A 13,552-nucleotide genomic window follows, 5' to 3' on the forward strand; every position below is an offset into this window, starting at 1 on the left:
TTAACTGTAAAATTTAGCCCATTTACACTTGTTAACTTTTACTGGTAAGTTTTGTGCTTCCTCTTATTTCTCTTTTTCTCATTTCTTACCTTCTTTTAGATTGAGTAAATATATTTTTCATCTCATACTTTTTCTTTCTGGTTTGAGAGTTGAATTTTACTACTTCTTTTTGTATATCTCAGTTATACAGAGCAGTGGGTTTCATTGTGGCATATTTATACTTACATGAAAACACATTTTGACTAATTTCTGTCCCCAGTGTCTCCCCAACCCTCCTCCTTCCTCCCATTTCCTGCCTCTTTTACTCATCCTGAATGAGGATTTTTAAATCCGTTCTCTTCTTGCTTATGCTGTTGTTGTACATAAATTTATTACTATATTGTTTATTTGTTTGGTATTTCTATTAACTAGTCACTGTTCTGATCACTTAATATTTTCAGTATGTGGACTGATACCCTTGTTTATCAGTATTCCTACTTGCATTGTGGCCCTTTTATCCAAGAAAAATTTTTCTTGCTAAGTACATGCTTAGGAATTCCTGTGGTATGAGTCTGGATGATTACATCAGTTTTTGTTCATCTGAAAATGTTATTTGACCTCATTCTTCACATTTTTTTTTTTTGACTAAACAGTTCTAGACTGTAGTTTTCAATTCTCACTTTATGGATATTTCACCTTTTTTCTGGCATCTCTTATTGCTGTTGAGATTTTGTAGATAAAGTATTCCTTATAAATGTGTGGGATCAATTGTGTTTCAGATTTAAGACTTTTTTAAGATTTTGGAATATTTTTTTTTTATTGTTGGTCGTTCAAAACATTACACAGTTCTTAATACATCATATTTCACAGTTTGATTCAAGTGGGTTATGAACTCCCAACTTTACCCTGTATACAAATTGCTATATCACATCAGTTATCCTTCCATTGATTGACATATTGCTTTTCTAGTGTCTGATGTATTCTGCTGTCAGTCCTATTCTCTACTATCCCCCCTCCTCTCCCCTCCCCTCCCCTTTTCTCTCTCTACCCCTTCTACCGTAAATCATTTCTTCCATTTGTATTATCTTGTCTTACCCCTCCTTTCCTCTTATATATCATTCTCACTCCCTTTCCCTCCCACCTCTCATCCCTGTTTAATGTAAATCTTCTTCTCAAGCTCTTCGTCCTTACCCTGTCCTTGTTTACTCCCCTTATATCAAAGGGGTCATTTGGTATTTGTTTTTTAACGATTGACTAGCTTCACTTAGCATAAGGATTTTGGAATATTTTTATATATATAATGAAATATCTTGTGAATGAAACCCAAATCAAACAAAATTCTTTTATGTTTCATATATGCCTTATATATATATGTATGAAAATAGTTTTTTAAGCCAAAAAGTGCCTTTTTGTTTTTACATTTTAGTTTTAGATGGACACATGCCTTTGTTTTATTTATTAATTTTAAGTAGTGCTGAGGATTGAACCCAGTACCTCACACATGCTAGGCAAGTGTTCCACCACTGAGCCACAACCCCAGCCCCTAAAAGTAGTTTTATACAATATTTTTAGTACTCATGTTATGACTGTAACTTGTCACATGAGGTCAGATGTGGAGTTTTCTACTTCTTGGCATTATGACAGCATTCAAAAAGTTTTGGGTTTCAGAGCACTTCTAATTTCAAGTCTTTGGATTAGGAATGTTCAACCTATGAATCGTTCTTTTTTCTCTGGCTCTTTTGTCTATCTTCTATTTGTCTGTTTTCTAGAAGTTGCCTGTATATGTCCCATGTTGATTAAATTCAGGATATGGCTTTTCTCTTATTTTTTATACTTGAGATTTGTTGTGGTTGGGATTTGTTATATTTTCCACTGATTCTGGAAAATTTTTTTATGGATACACAGTGGAAACATTTTTCTCCCCCCTCCCCAGCATCATCCCATACAGAGCCACTGCAGAGACAGGTTGATTTCCTATCACCATTTTGTCAGTAGATTTTTCTTTTCCTAGTTTACTCTTTCTCTGAGAAGAACACCTGCCCTAAGTTTTAGGTTTAAACACAGGTTCCTCCAGGCTCACCCATCCTACAAAAGGCTAAGATTTAATTTTCTGGTGCACCAGGCAGTCAACACAAAACCTCTAGGCCATTGGTGTTGTACGATACTCAAGTTTCAGGCCCATTTACCTTTCCTGCTCTCTTGGTCTTGCTTGCTTCAGTCTTGAGTGTTTCTCTTACATTCTTGAAGCTCATTGGTTTCAAAGGGGTAATATGTATGCATGAGTACATATAAATTTATATATACACACACACACACACACATACACACATATGTATATATAATGTCTTTAGGGGTTTTTGTTTGATTTGGTGAGGGCAGTGATTAGGATCGAACTCTACTAGGCAAGCCCTCTACCACTAAGTTACATCCCCAGCCCCTAGTTTATTTTTTCAAGAGTGTTTTAGGACCTCTACTCAGAGAGGTCTGTTTTTTGCCTTTTAAAGGAAATAGTCTCTTGCTGCTCTTTTTTTGATTGTTTATTTTATTTTATTGTTTTTCAGTACTGGGGATGGAACCAGGGGTGCTCTTACCGCTAAAGTACATCTCCAGTCCTTTGTTAATTTTATTTATTTATTGAGACAAGATCCTACCAAGTTGCACAGGTGGGCCTGAAATTTGCAACACTCCTGCTTGGGATTATAGCCATGTGCCAGTGCACCAAGCTTTGACATTGTTTTTTTAATGAAAAATCATATTTTGTTTTTTCTGTCACAATTTCCTACAGGTGAGCAGTAGGTCATCCAGTCCTAGTGTCAGAATGATCACTACCTCAGGACCAACCTCAGAAAAGCCAACTCGAAGTCATCCATGGACCCCTGATGATTCCACAGGTGACCAGTCTAGTTCCACATTATAATAAGAAATTGAGTTCATCTTATTTACATTCATTTAGTACTGTTATTAATTTTTACAAACACAAGCATTATTTGGCAGTTTAGATGTTCATATTAATAAAATGACTATTTACCAATAAATTTTAAAATATCTTTAAATTCTGTGACAAAGATTGCCTTGACCTCTGCATTGTTTTCTCCTAGATACTAAACACATATTTTGAAGATAGTTTTTTAGTTTTTTCTAGTTAGGAAGCATATTGTATGCTTGATACTTCAGTCTATGGTTTTCCTAATGTGATCCATCCAACTAGATGATAGTAGTAAAGTCATTAATTTTGACATAACTAAAAATCATAGAATGGTTAAAGTATCCATCCATTATCTTCATCTCAGTCTTTTGTTTTAAGGATATAACACTAAGTGAAAAAAAATTCCTAATTATTTGCCTAATGGGGAGACTTCATTCAGTTACTTGGACCTTTAAAATTTAATTTAAAGGTGCTGGGGATATAGCTCTGTTGGTAGAGTGCTTGCCTCGAGTGCACAAGGCCCTGAATTCAATCCCCAGTAACACATACACACACACACACACACAAAAAAAAAAAAAAAAAAAAAAACAATTCAGAGTTAAGCTGGGCACCTGGTGGCACATGCCTGTAATCCCAGAGACTCAGAAGGCTGAGGCAGGAAGACCACAAGTTCAAAGACAGTCTCAGCAACTTGAGTGAGACCCTAAGCAATTTGGAAAGAGACCCTGTCTCAAACTAAAATATAAAAAGGTCTGGGGATGTGGCTCAGTGGTTATGCACTCCGGGTTTTATCCCTGATTAAAAAAAGAGAGTGAGTTATTAAAACTCACCAACATGGATAACTAACTTGCCACAATATCAATATTTTAGTATTCTGAAGGTATAGGGATGGAATAGTTTCATGTGGGGCAAGCAAGAAATTATGTGCTATAGTAGAATTAACTTTTGCCCTAACATTAAGAGAATACCTAACTAAAGACTCAGCAAATATACTTAAATGAAAATTTTTATTTATAAGTCAGAGAGGGAAAGATGATCTCTTAGACCTTAGAAAATTAAACCATTTGGGATTTCACATAAGATCAACTATGTTGTTATTAATAGTGGCAATTATAATTAAAATTTAACAGTCAGCTTTCTGTCTTCACAAACTAAAATATGACAGGTATTTATAGCTATTTGGCATGGTTTAGTCAAGTTTATAATTTAATTTAAAAAGTAATCGAGTGGCTTTTCTCTGTGTTATGTAAGATAAGACTATGTTTAGCAAGGGGTGTATCCTCTAGTTTTAGTAAGTTTAAATATAGTGTAAATAAAACTCCTAAATTTCATTCCTAGCACAGCTCACCACTACTCAGTTAGAATTTATCATAGTCCTGTTTTTGCCCCCAAGTGGTAGACAGGGAAATTTTCCTGTCAGATTTTATCATTAACATTCAGGTAATATTAGCAGTTTTTGCTTCCTGAACCACAGGAGTACTTTCTCTGATATTCTGGCTGTGCCCAGGTCTGTCTCTCCGCTGGGCAGAGCTTCCAAATTTCAGCCTACACTGATCTGAATAGACATAAATCAACAATGTGGCATGTTCTTTTCAGTAGCTCTCATAACTGTATTTCCCTGTCTCTCTCTTTTTCTTTTCCAGTACCTATAAGTGCCACAAGTACCAGAAGTTTCTGTGTGTTTTCAAAGAACATAATAATTTAATAATCAGCAGATAATGAGTGCTTTTCAGTTCCTATTTATAATATAATGGGTCTAAAGAAATACATACCAAGAACCGAGTAGAGGGAGCTGCAGAAAGAGAAACTCACTAAAGAATTTCTTCTGTGCTTAGTACTTTGCAAAGATAGACATTTAAGATGTGGCCTTTCCTTGTAATCATGACTAAAGTCATGATACACATTAACAGTAAATTCATCATGCTGTATAAAACTACTAAATTTAATAGTACAAGCTAAGCATTTTAACAGTTGAGTGAAATCAATTAAATGTGAGTCCTGGCAGAGTCCATAATTTTTTTGTACTCTTCAATCCTAAAGCAAAAAGGAGAAGGCAGCATTCCAGGCAGAGACTGCATACTTAAATAATATGAGTAGTAATAAGTATTTCGCAGGAGGAACCAGAAAAGAGATTTTGCCCAATTTAATCAAACTAGTGTGAATCTTGACACTGAGAAAAGGAGGTAAATTTGATTAACTGTTGAAACATTAAAATAATAAACTGGAATAACCTTGCCATTTGCTTTCATAGAGTAATCTCGTTACCAATTACTGGTATTAGAAACTGGAAGCTCAATTTCAATTTAGATATAAATGAGAAAGTGAAATCCTTCTTGGTTTTAGAAAAAAGGTGAAATTCAATTAAGAACCTTACATGGAACAGCTTTAGTCATTTGAAAAACATAATGCTTGAACTTTTTCCCACACCCACTGTACTGAGAAATGTTAATTCTAAAATTATATCAGACACAGAAATCTGATAAAATAGGATATATATAAGGTATCAGTGTTTTAAATAAGAATAACAGGAGTGGAAATACTAAATATTCACAGTATTCAAATATTAAATATTCAGGAAGCTTTTTCAAGACAATTTTTCCTATTAAGTCAGGAATATATCATTTTTAGTCAGTTTTAGTTTTATACAATGCAGCATTTGAGTGGGAGCATAATTGAAACTACTGTTGGGAGTGTGGAGAAAGTCGGTGAGAGAAATAACAAAGTGTTTTCTTGTTTAGCATTTTTTGAAAACATTTATATTATGATTTTAGGATAAGAGCCTTAAGGCTCTACTGGGCTGTATTCTCTGTGACATCCCAGTATTTAACAGACATTACTTTTTAAAAAAAAAAATTACTTTTTCAATGAAATATAAGCTTGACTATTCAAAATTGCACTTCATTTCTAATTCTCCATTTACTATCAATAGTAATAATAATTACCACCACCTTGTGTTGAGTGCTTAGTTTGTACAAGCATTGTGGGAGGGTTCCTTTCAGACATACATCATTTGGTCTGATTTAGCTTATTAGCTGTAGTAGTAACTTGTGAGCACATTCTTAATGGCTTAAAAAGAAGAAACCTAAAGATTAGAGGCATAGCTAGTGGTGAGGCCCTGAGTTCAATCCCTAGCACTAAAGGAAAAAAAATAAAAGATAATCTTATAAATTAAGAGGCTACTGAACCATCAAACTTCCTTAGTTTTTTATTGGTTTGAATACAGCACCTTCTTGTCATCCTGACCTTGCCTTTACCCATACCACTCCGTCAAGTTGTATGGCAGTTTTACCTGCTTTGAAACAGAAACAAAAGTATATGTAGCTCAGTGGTAGAGTGCTTGCCTAGTATGCTAGAGGCCCTGGGTTTTATCCCCAGCATTGGGTGTCAGGTCAGGGGCAGGGAATAGGGAGCTGCCTGTTTAAATAGTTTGATAGAATTGGTTGTTGGAATTAACCAATTTAACTGTTTGGGGGCCTGACATTGAGGCACACTTCTAAATTTTTTGTTTGTTTGTTTGTTTCCATATTGTGTGTATGGATAATGTACTCACATCAGTAATATCTCTTCTTCTCATTCTCATTGAGAGGGACAAGTTGAGAGGTTCACATTAGAATCTGTGTAAGTTGAAAATGATCTACTGGAAAAGAATGCTTGCTTCTCTCTTTACCTGTTTACCCTGGTGTTGACAGAATTGACCCAGCCATAATTGTAAACATAGCATGATAAAAAGATTTGGGGTTTGATTAGGTAGGGTCAGGGCTGAATATAAAGGTCTCATATCATTATTTTTGTTTTAATTAAGAAAAGTCTCATAAGCTTTAACATTGTGTTATGTTTTGTTTATAACGAGCTTAAATCACAGAATGTGATTATACTTTAATATATATAATCAGATGTGCTCTCTTTACCTTTAGAAATCAAAATCACCCTTTTCATTACCAATAGCAGTAACTTTTGTTTGGTATACAACTTACTTTATGTAGATAAACAATATTTTGTGCATACTTTCTTATTGTTTATAACAGAAAATAAATAAAATATATGCTTGAATTCCAGATACCAATGGATCAGATAACTCCATCCCAATGGCTTATCTTACACTGGATCACCAACTACAGGTAAAGGAGCACTTGCTCAATGGAAGTTTACTTCTTTCTTCTTAGGGAGATTGTCTTTGAAGCTGACTATTATGTTTTTATTCATCCTTGTATATTCATTTATATGCTTATAGCATAAATAAACTTTAAAATCAAATTAAAATAAAAGATTTTTAGTTAATTTATTCAGATTTAAGATTGGCAGAATCATATGTTCTTATCGTAACAGTCATTTAAAAATAGTTCCATATCTTTGTTCAAGACTGCCAAGCATAGTATTTTCACTCTCTAATTTTAGTGCATTAAAATATAAAACTCATAAACTCATCCCTATTTAATACATTTTGTGACGCATTCTTACGTTCATAATGACCAAGAATGTAAGTAATATACTTTGGTGCTTCCTCACAAGTATGAGAGCTAAATATCTCTTAGGAGCTGGACTCTGTGGCACACACCTTATACCCACCTATTTAGGAGATTGAGGCAGAAGGATTGAAAGTTAAGGCCAGCCTGGGCAAAACCCTGTCTGGAAAGAAAAAAAAAAAAACTATTAGTGTAATACAGTTTGGCAGCCTGAAATGTCATACCAGAAGCTGCAAGTACTCTAGTCATATTTCTCTAGAACATGAAAGTGTTAAAACAGCAAGTATCAATTTAAGTTCTGAGTTAACTCTGTCAAAAAGACATGAACATTTTCTAGGGCATGATTTAACACTTATTTTTAAAAGATTGTTGCTTTAGTGCTATAAAAATATATCACAGTCTCTGTCTTAATTCTCGTCTTAGCTAAAAACTGAGATTTGATTTTAATTATGTTTTAACATTCCTGATTTATTTTCAGCCTCTAGCACCATGCCCAAACTCCAAAGAATCCATGGCAGTGTTTGAACAGCATTGTAAAATGGCACAAGAATATATGAAAGTTCAAACAGAAATTGCATTGTTATTACAGAGAAAGTAAGTCTTAAGTTATAAGTGCCCTTTGACTATTTTTTATGCAAAACTCACCCTTTTGACTATATCATATTTATACTAAGGAGAATAAACTAGTGCTATATATACAAGTGTTATATGTTCTCAGAGTTTCAAAGTTGGTCATAATTTGGGTTACCAACATTCAGGTGTGCTTCATCTTACAAACAATTTTGTACACATATTCTTTCAGATCTTTGTTTATGAGAATGGAAGTACTTGTTACAGGGCCTTATTTCATATCATTGAGTATTTTTCTGAGGAATTTTACACCTATATGCGTTTTTCTGAGAATTACAGAAACTGCCTTCCTGCCATTTTTAAGAATTCAAAGAACTAGGAATTTAACTTAGCAGTAGAGCACATGCTTAGTATGTTCAGGGTCCTGGATTCAATTCCTAGTACTAGAAGAAAGAAAAGAAATCCAAACCAGTTTTCACACTCTTCTAGGCTCAGTTCTTTAATTTAAAAAAAAAAAAAAAAACCCTAAGCATGACCCCCCCCACACATATAATTTTATGAAGCTGATTTATAAGTGGAAACAAAAATCAAATGCTGTAAGGAAAGAAAAAGGTAATAAGATTCCTTCTATTAATTTTTCTCTACATAAAATTCTTGTTTTCCAAAATAATGCATGAGACATTTGTGATTTTACTTCAAAATAAGAATTTTATCACAATTTTTCATACAGTAATTTAACCAAAATTGACATGGTATCATAAAGGTAAGCCTGAGAAAGAAATTAAATATTATAGTCTAGAAATTGTAAATGTAAATGTTATTGTAGAACTGCTGGCACTTGATGTTGGTTTAAAAAAAAAATCCACATTTCTTTTTTTCACATATTTAATCAGTGCTCTTTGAAAGAAGAGTTTTGTTCAGAAAAAATAATGGTGGATATAGGGGAATGTGAAAACTAAGGCAGTTTTAATCAATTTTAGGTATTTAAATGAGAAATATTGGGAAGTTATTTTGTTTGAAGATTTTTTTTTTATTAGTTATTTATTTATATCCAGTAACCTCACTTTCAGAGCTAATACTCTATCCTTAAGTAAAAGGGGCTGAAAAAAGTTTGACAAAAAAAAACTCTGAGAGTCTTTCCTAAGTGTCTGCAAATGTAAGTGGTTTAAGTGTGGTTTATATTGTTCTGTTTTAAAATAGGAAAGAGCTTTAAGTTGGATAACATCTCTTTTAACTAGCTTACAAATGTTCTATTAGCTACCACTCAGCACTGTAAATAGGATTGTGACATCAGAATATGAATATGAGTACATGAGTATAAAAGTAGAATATGAATTTTTCAAACTTCGGTGTTATTTTCCTGTGATGGGATAGAGCCCTTTTTTTCCTTCCTTCACAAAAAGAAGATAGCAAATGAAAAATTCTCTGAAGTTTTTATTTGACCACATAATCTAATTCATTGATTATCCAAAGACAGTTCCCTATGAAAGGATTATTATTTGTATGGTGATACCATAAGAGTGGGCGATAGTTTCCATTGTGGCCCATACTTTTATTTGACTCATGTACTTAAGATACAAAAGATAGACTCAAAATAAAAGTTCTCATTAATTGAGCTTCTAGCATCAGCTAGTTAAGGAATCAATTTTTGTATCCTTGGTGATATTTATTATGTGGTATTTCCTTTTAGGCAAGAACTAGTTGCAGAATTGGACCAGGATGAAAAGGACCAGCAAAATACGTCTCGCCTGGTACAGGAACATAAAAAGCTTTTAGATGAAAACAAAAGCCTTTCTACTTACTACCAGCAATGCAAAAAACAACTAGAGGTCATCAGAAGTCAACAGCAAAAACGACAAGGCACTTCATGATTCTCTGAGACTGTTTAAATTTTAAAATATGCAAAGAAAAACTTTTTTTTTAAAAAAAGAAAAACCCTATGACAATTCATGAGTATTAGCTTTTTGACGTGTTCTGAATGCCACCTGCCTATATTTGCTGCATTTGTTACGTCATTTATTTTCTTCTCATGGTGGATATGGATATGCAGTTCCACTGTCTCGTTGAATTTCATGATGGCCTCTATGACTTGGATAAGCAGCAGTTCTCAGCTTCAGAACAGATGCAGTGAACTGTGGGTATATATGCATGCTCATTGTGTGAAGGGTAGACGAACAGAACGTGGGTTTTCAAACTAGCTGCTATGTGCAAACATCGACCTTTTTTCTATTTCAGAAGTAGAACCTCGAGAATGAGTTTGTTCTTATGTCTCATCTCAAAAAACTAATAATTTTTTCCCAAAAGATGGTATACACCAAGTTAAAGACAGGGTATTATAAATTTAGAATAATTGGTGGTACATTACAGAAATATAGAACCTTTAGGGTTAGTTTACGGTAATGGCTTTGATGCCACCTTGGATCAGTACTGAACACAGTTCCATCTGTAAAATATTTAAAGGTAAGTGATGGCTGCTGTATTAATGGAAGCAATTTTGTTAGTTTTCATCAAACTAAAAATTGTTCATGATACAGTGAACAAAATGAAGCTCTTTTTTTTAAGGCATAAAAACTTTGAATTCTGTGTGTATGTGTGTTGAAACTATAAAGCTTTTATGACTCAAACATTAATTTCTCTTAAATGAAATTAAAGGCAAAATAATATGGTCTAGCTTAAATGATCATTCCTTCCTACAATGATTAATTGGATTGTTTTACCATATATTTTAAAAAGCTAAAGAGAAAATAGTGGAAAATGGAAATAATTTTGTAAGCTAAAAAGCCTCTACTTAGATTTCTTTTGATAATACCAAATGAGGAATAAACCAGGAAAATCAGAAGTTAGTACGGAAGTTAAAATAGAATAAACTCATCAGGTATCCTACTTACCTTCAAAATTGAAATAATTGATTTTCCTTGCAAGCCCATCTTGGAATGTCTGCTGCCTTTTCAACACTTCCAAGACAATTTCAACATTTATAAAGAGAATATTTATATTGTTAACAGTAACTTTGCTACCAGCCTTCGAAATAAGAGTAATAAAATGTCATTGAAGTAATAATCTACACAAGGTCTATTTTTTCAGTTGGTATTAAAACAAATCACATTTTGATACCAATATAAGAGCATCCTTTAAATATGAATGTCATCAGTTTTGTTTTTATAGCTCGGTGTTTAGAAGATAAAATAAAAAAATGAAAGCATAATTGCTCTGTTCATTAGAATTCTGTCATGATTGTATTGCTGTGTTTGGTCTGTTTCAGATAAACAAGCGGATCTAAGAAGTTACCAAAACTGCTGGGCATGGTGGCGCATGCCTGTAATCCCAGCGACTCGGGAAGCTGAGACAGGAGGATTGCAAGTTTGAGGCCAGCCTCAGCAACTTAGTGAGGCTCTAAGCAATTTAGCAAGACCCTGTCTCAAAATAAAAAGGGCTGGGATGTAGCTCAGTGGTAAAGCACTCCTGGTTCCACTCCAAGTACTCCCCCCAAAATTATAATAAGTTATAAAAGCTGTTCTTAAAAATGTAAAACTTTTTCTTCCATTATTTTTTCTTCCTCCCACTGAGTTTTATAATCTCATGTGTATACAAGCAATAAATGTAAAGGACAGTTCATACTAAACCGTGTCATTTTTAGTTTCTTAAGAATCTGTTATTAGAAAGCTTTTAGGAACTTAATATCTTCTATCACTTGATTTAAATAAAAGGAGGGTTATCAATCCCATATAATTTAACTATTAATCTGAAATTAATATTGGGCTCAACATAATAATAGTAAAATAAAATTGGCACAGAAAATAACTGTAGACTAAAGGAAAGCATAACTCAATCATAGCAATTAATTGTGTGTACATCTGAAGAGTCACTGTTAAGCAGCCTTTCTAATTATCTCAGAGCATGAGATATCCAAGTGTAGATGCTAGGGCTTGACTTTCCATAAGGATTTAGCATTAGAGAGTTCAGATTTCATTTCTAGACACTGATGTGTTTTGCTATGTTTTAAAAGACTTAAAGGGAAAATTTATTATTATTTTGTTATTATTATTACATGAAGATACTTCAAAAAAATATCAACATGGTAAATGGAAAAAAAATAGTAGGTTTAGTCATGGTTTCAAATGCAAAAGGCTGTTAAGAAGTTGCTGTTTGTTTACAATGAATTCCTTGGGATTTTCAGTTTTGTAATTGTCCTGGACATTGAGAGCAATTCAGCCTTATTCTGTTTGCTGATCTATTATCCCTAAAAATGGGGGAAAGCGGGTACTGTGGAGAATTAAAATCCATGGCCAGTTTCATCAATGTCTTTGCCCATTAAAACTTCAAATAGAAATGTTATCGAGGTAGCCAAACTTTTTAGTAATTCTGGTTTTAAATTTATTCTGACCATCATTTTTGGAGTGGAAATAGCAAACAGGGAAATAAGATTCAAAATTATTCTAGTCTAAGAAATTCAAAAACAATCACTGAACAAATAAATACTAATTTTATTTTATTCTTCCCTCCAGGGAAAGAAAGCAAAGCTTTTATCTTATCTAGAGGGATATATTCCTCGGCAATAGAAAAATGTTTGAATAAAAATCAGTTATAGCAACAGCATATTGAAAAGATTTGTTTAAAAATTATTTACAGATGTTTGACTTTTCTTTACTGAAGTATTTTTAAGCATTGAATTTTTTTTTCTTCAAGTTACTCCCATGTGCCTAATTTCAGTTCCTGCTGTAGCCCAAGATCACAGCTCTTCCCTGTGAGACTATTGTTTCTCTGTAAATGTGTGTGGTTTTTACTGTTTCTCTCTTCAAATGGTAGTAAGTTCTACTTCGACTTCTGTCATTCAGAACATGTGTAAAATGATGTAATACAGAAATTCTTGTGCATACTGTGTAATTGAAGGAAGCTTTTTAGATTTATTTTTTGTTTTTAATAAAATTCAAATTATTATTCTAAACTCGTATATAAAATGGTAAATGGCTTATGTCAGCAAATGAGCTGTTGTGTTCACTCTAGCAGTGTATTTGCCTAACACAGAATCTAATAAAAACTGAAACATCAGTATTTTTATAATATTCAACACTGTTTATACCATAATCTTTAAGAAGTCTGAGTGATTGGCCAGTTAACACATTATCTTCTGCATTTCAGAATTTTGAGTTAAATGGCTGCTTTTCATAATTTCTTGAGTCTTAATTTGTATGAAGCATGACATTACATATACGTGACTCTTTTTTTTAATATTTCTTTTTTAGTTGTAGTTGTCAATTCCTTTATTTTTATTTATTTACTTTTATGTAGTGCTAAGGATCGAACCCAGGCCCTTGCAGGTGCAGGTGAGCACTCTACCGCTGAGCCACAACCCCAGCCCCTGTGACTCAACATACTAATTAGAAATCTTGATTTTTAATAGTTTTTCAAAGGCATATGAACTATTTCAATTTTTTTTACTATTGCCCAGCCTACAAATATGCACATTTTTATCATCCCAACCTTCATTTTTGTAAATTCATACATTAATTTTCTCATATCTTCAGTATTTATTGATCACCTGTTAACAATCTGAGCTGCTGTTATTGATGCCAAATTGTGGCCCATTTCAGTCACACAGCAGTTAGGTAGTATT

At 33.2% G+C, this 13,552-nt stretch overlaps 1 protein-coding gene across 3 annotated transcripts in view; it reads left to right on the plus strand.

The window, feature by feature from the left end:
- The window catches only part of Map3k7 (mitogen-activated protein kinase kinase kinase 7), a 64,778-nt gene extending 51,772 nt beyond the window's left edge, over positions 1-13,006 (plus strand). For 2 of the 3 annotated variants that reach the window (XM_005324695.4, XM_005324696.4), the window contains 4 exons: positions 2,765-2,870; positions 6,962-7,023; positions 7,847-7,962; positions 9,629-13,006. In XM_005324695.4, the coding sequence (XP_005324752.1) occupies positions 2,765-2,870; positions 6,962-7,023; positions 7,847-7,962; positions 9,629-9,809 (465 nt within the window). In that variant the 3' untranslated portion in view covers positions 9,810-13,006. The remainder of the gene's footprint in view (positions 1-2,764; positions 2,871-6,961; positions 7,024-7,846; positions 7,963-9,628) is intronic. The other variant, XR_013425004.1, reaches the window with a different exon arrangement.
- Positions 13,007-13,552: the final 546 nt, after the last annotated feature.

This window comes from Ictidomys tridecemlineatus, chromosome 8 (genome assembly GCF_052094955.1).
Source record: "Ictidomys tridecemlineatus isolate mIctTri1 chromosome 8, mIctTri1.hap1, whole genome shotgun sequence".
NCBI classification, from domain to species: Eukaryota; Metazoa; Chordata; class Mammalia; order Rodentia; family Sciuridae; genus Ictidomys; species Ictidomys tridecemlineatus.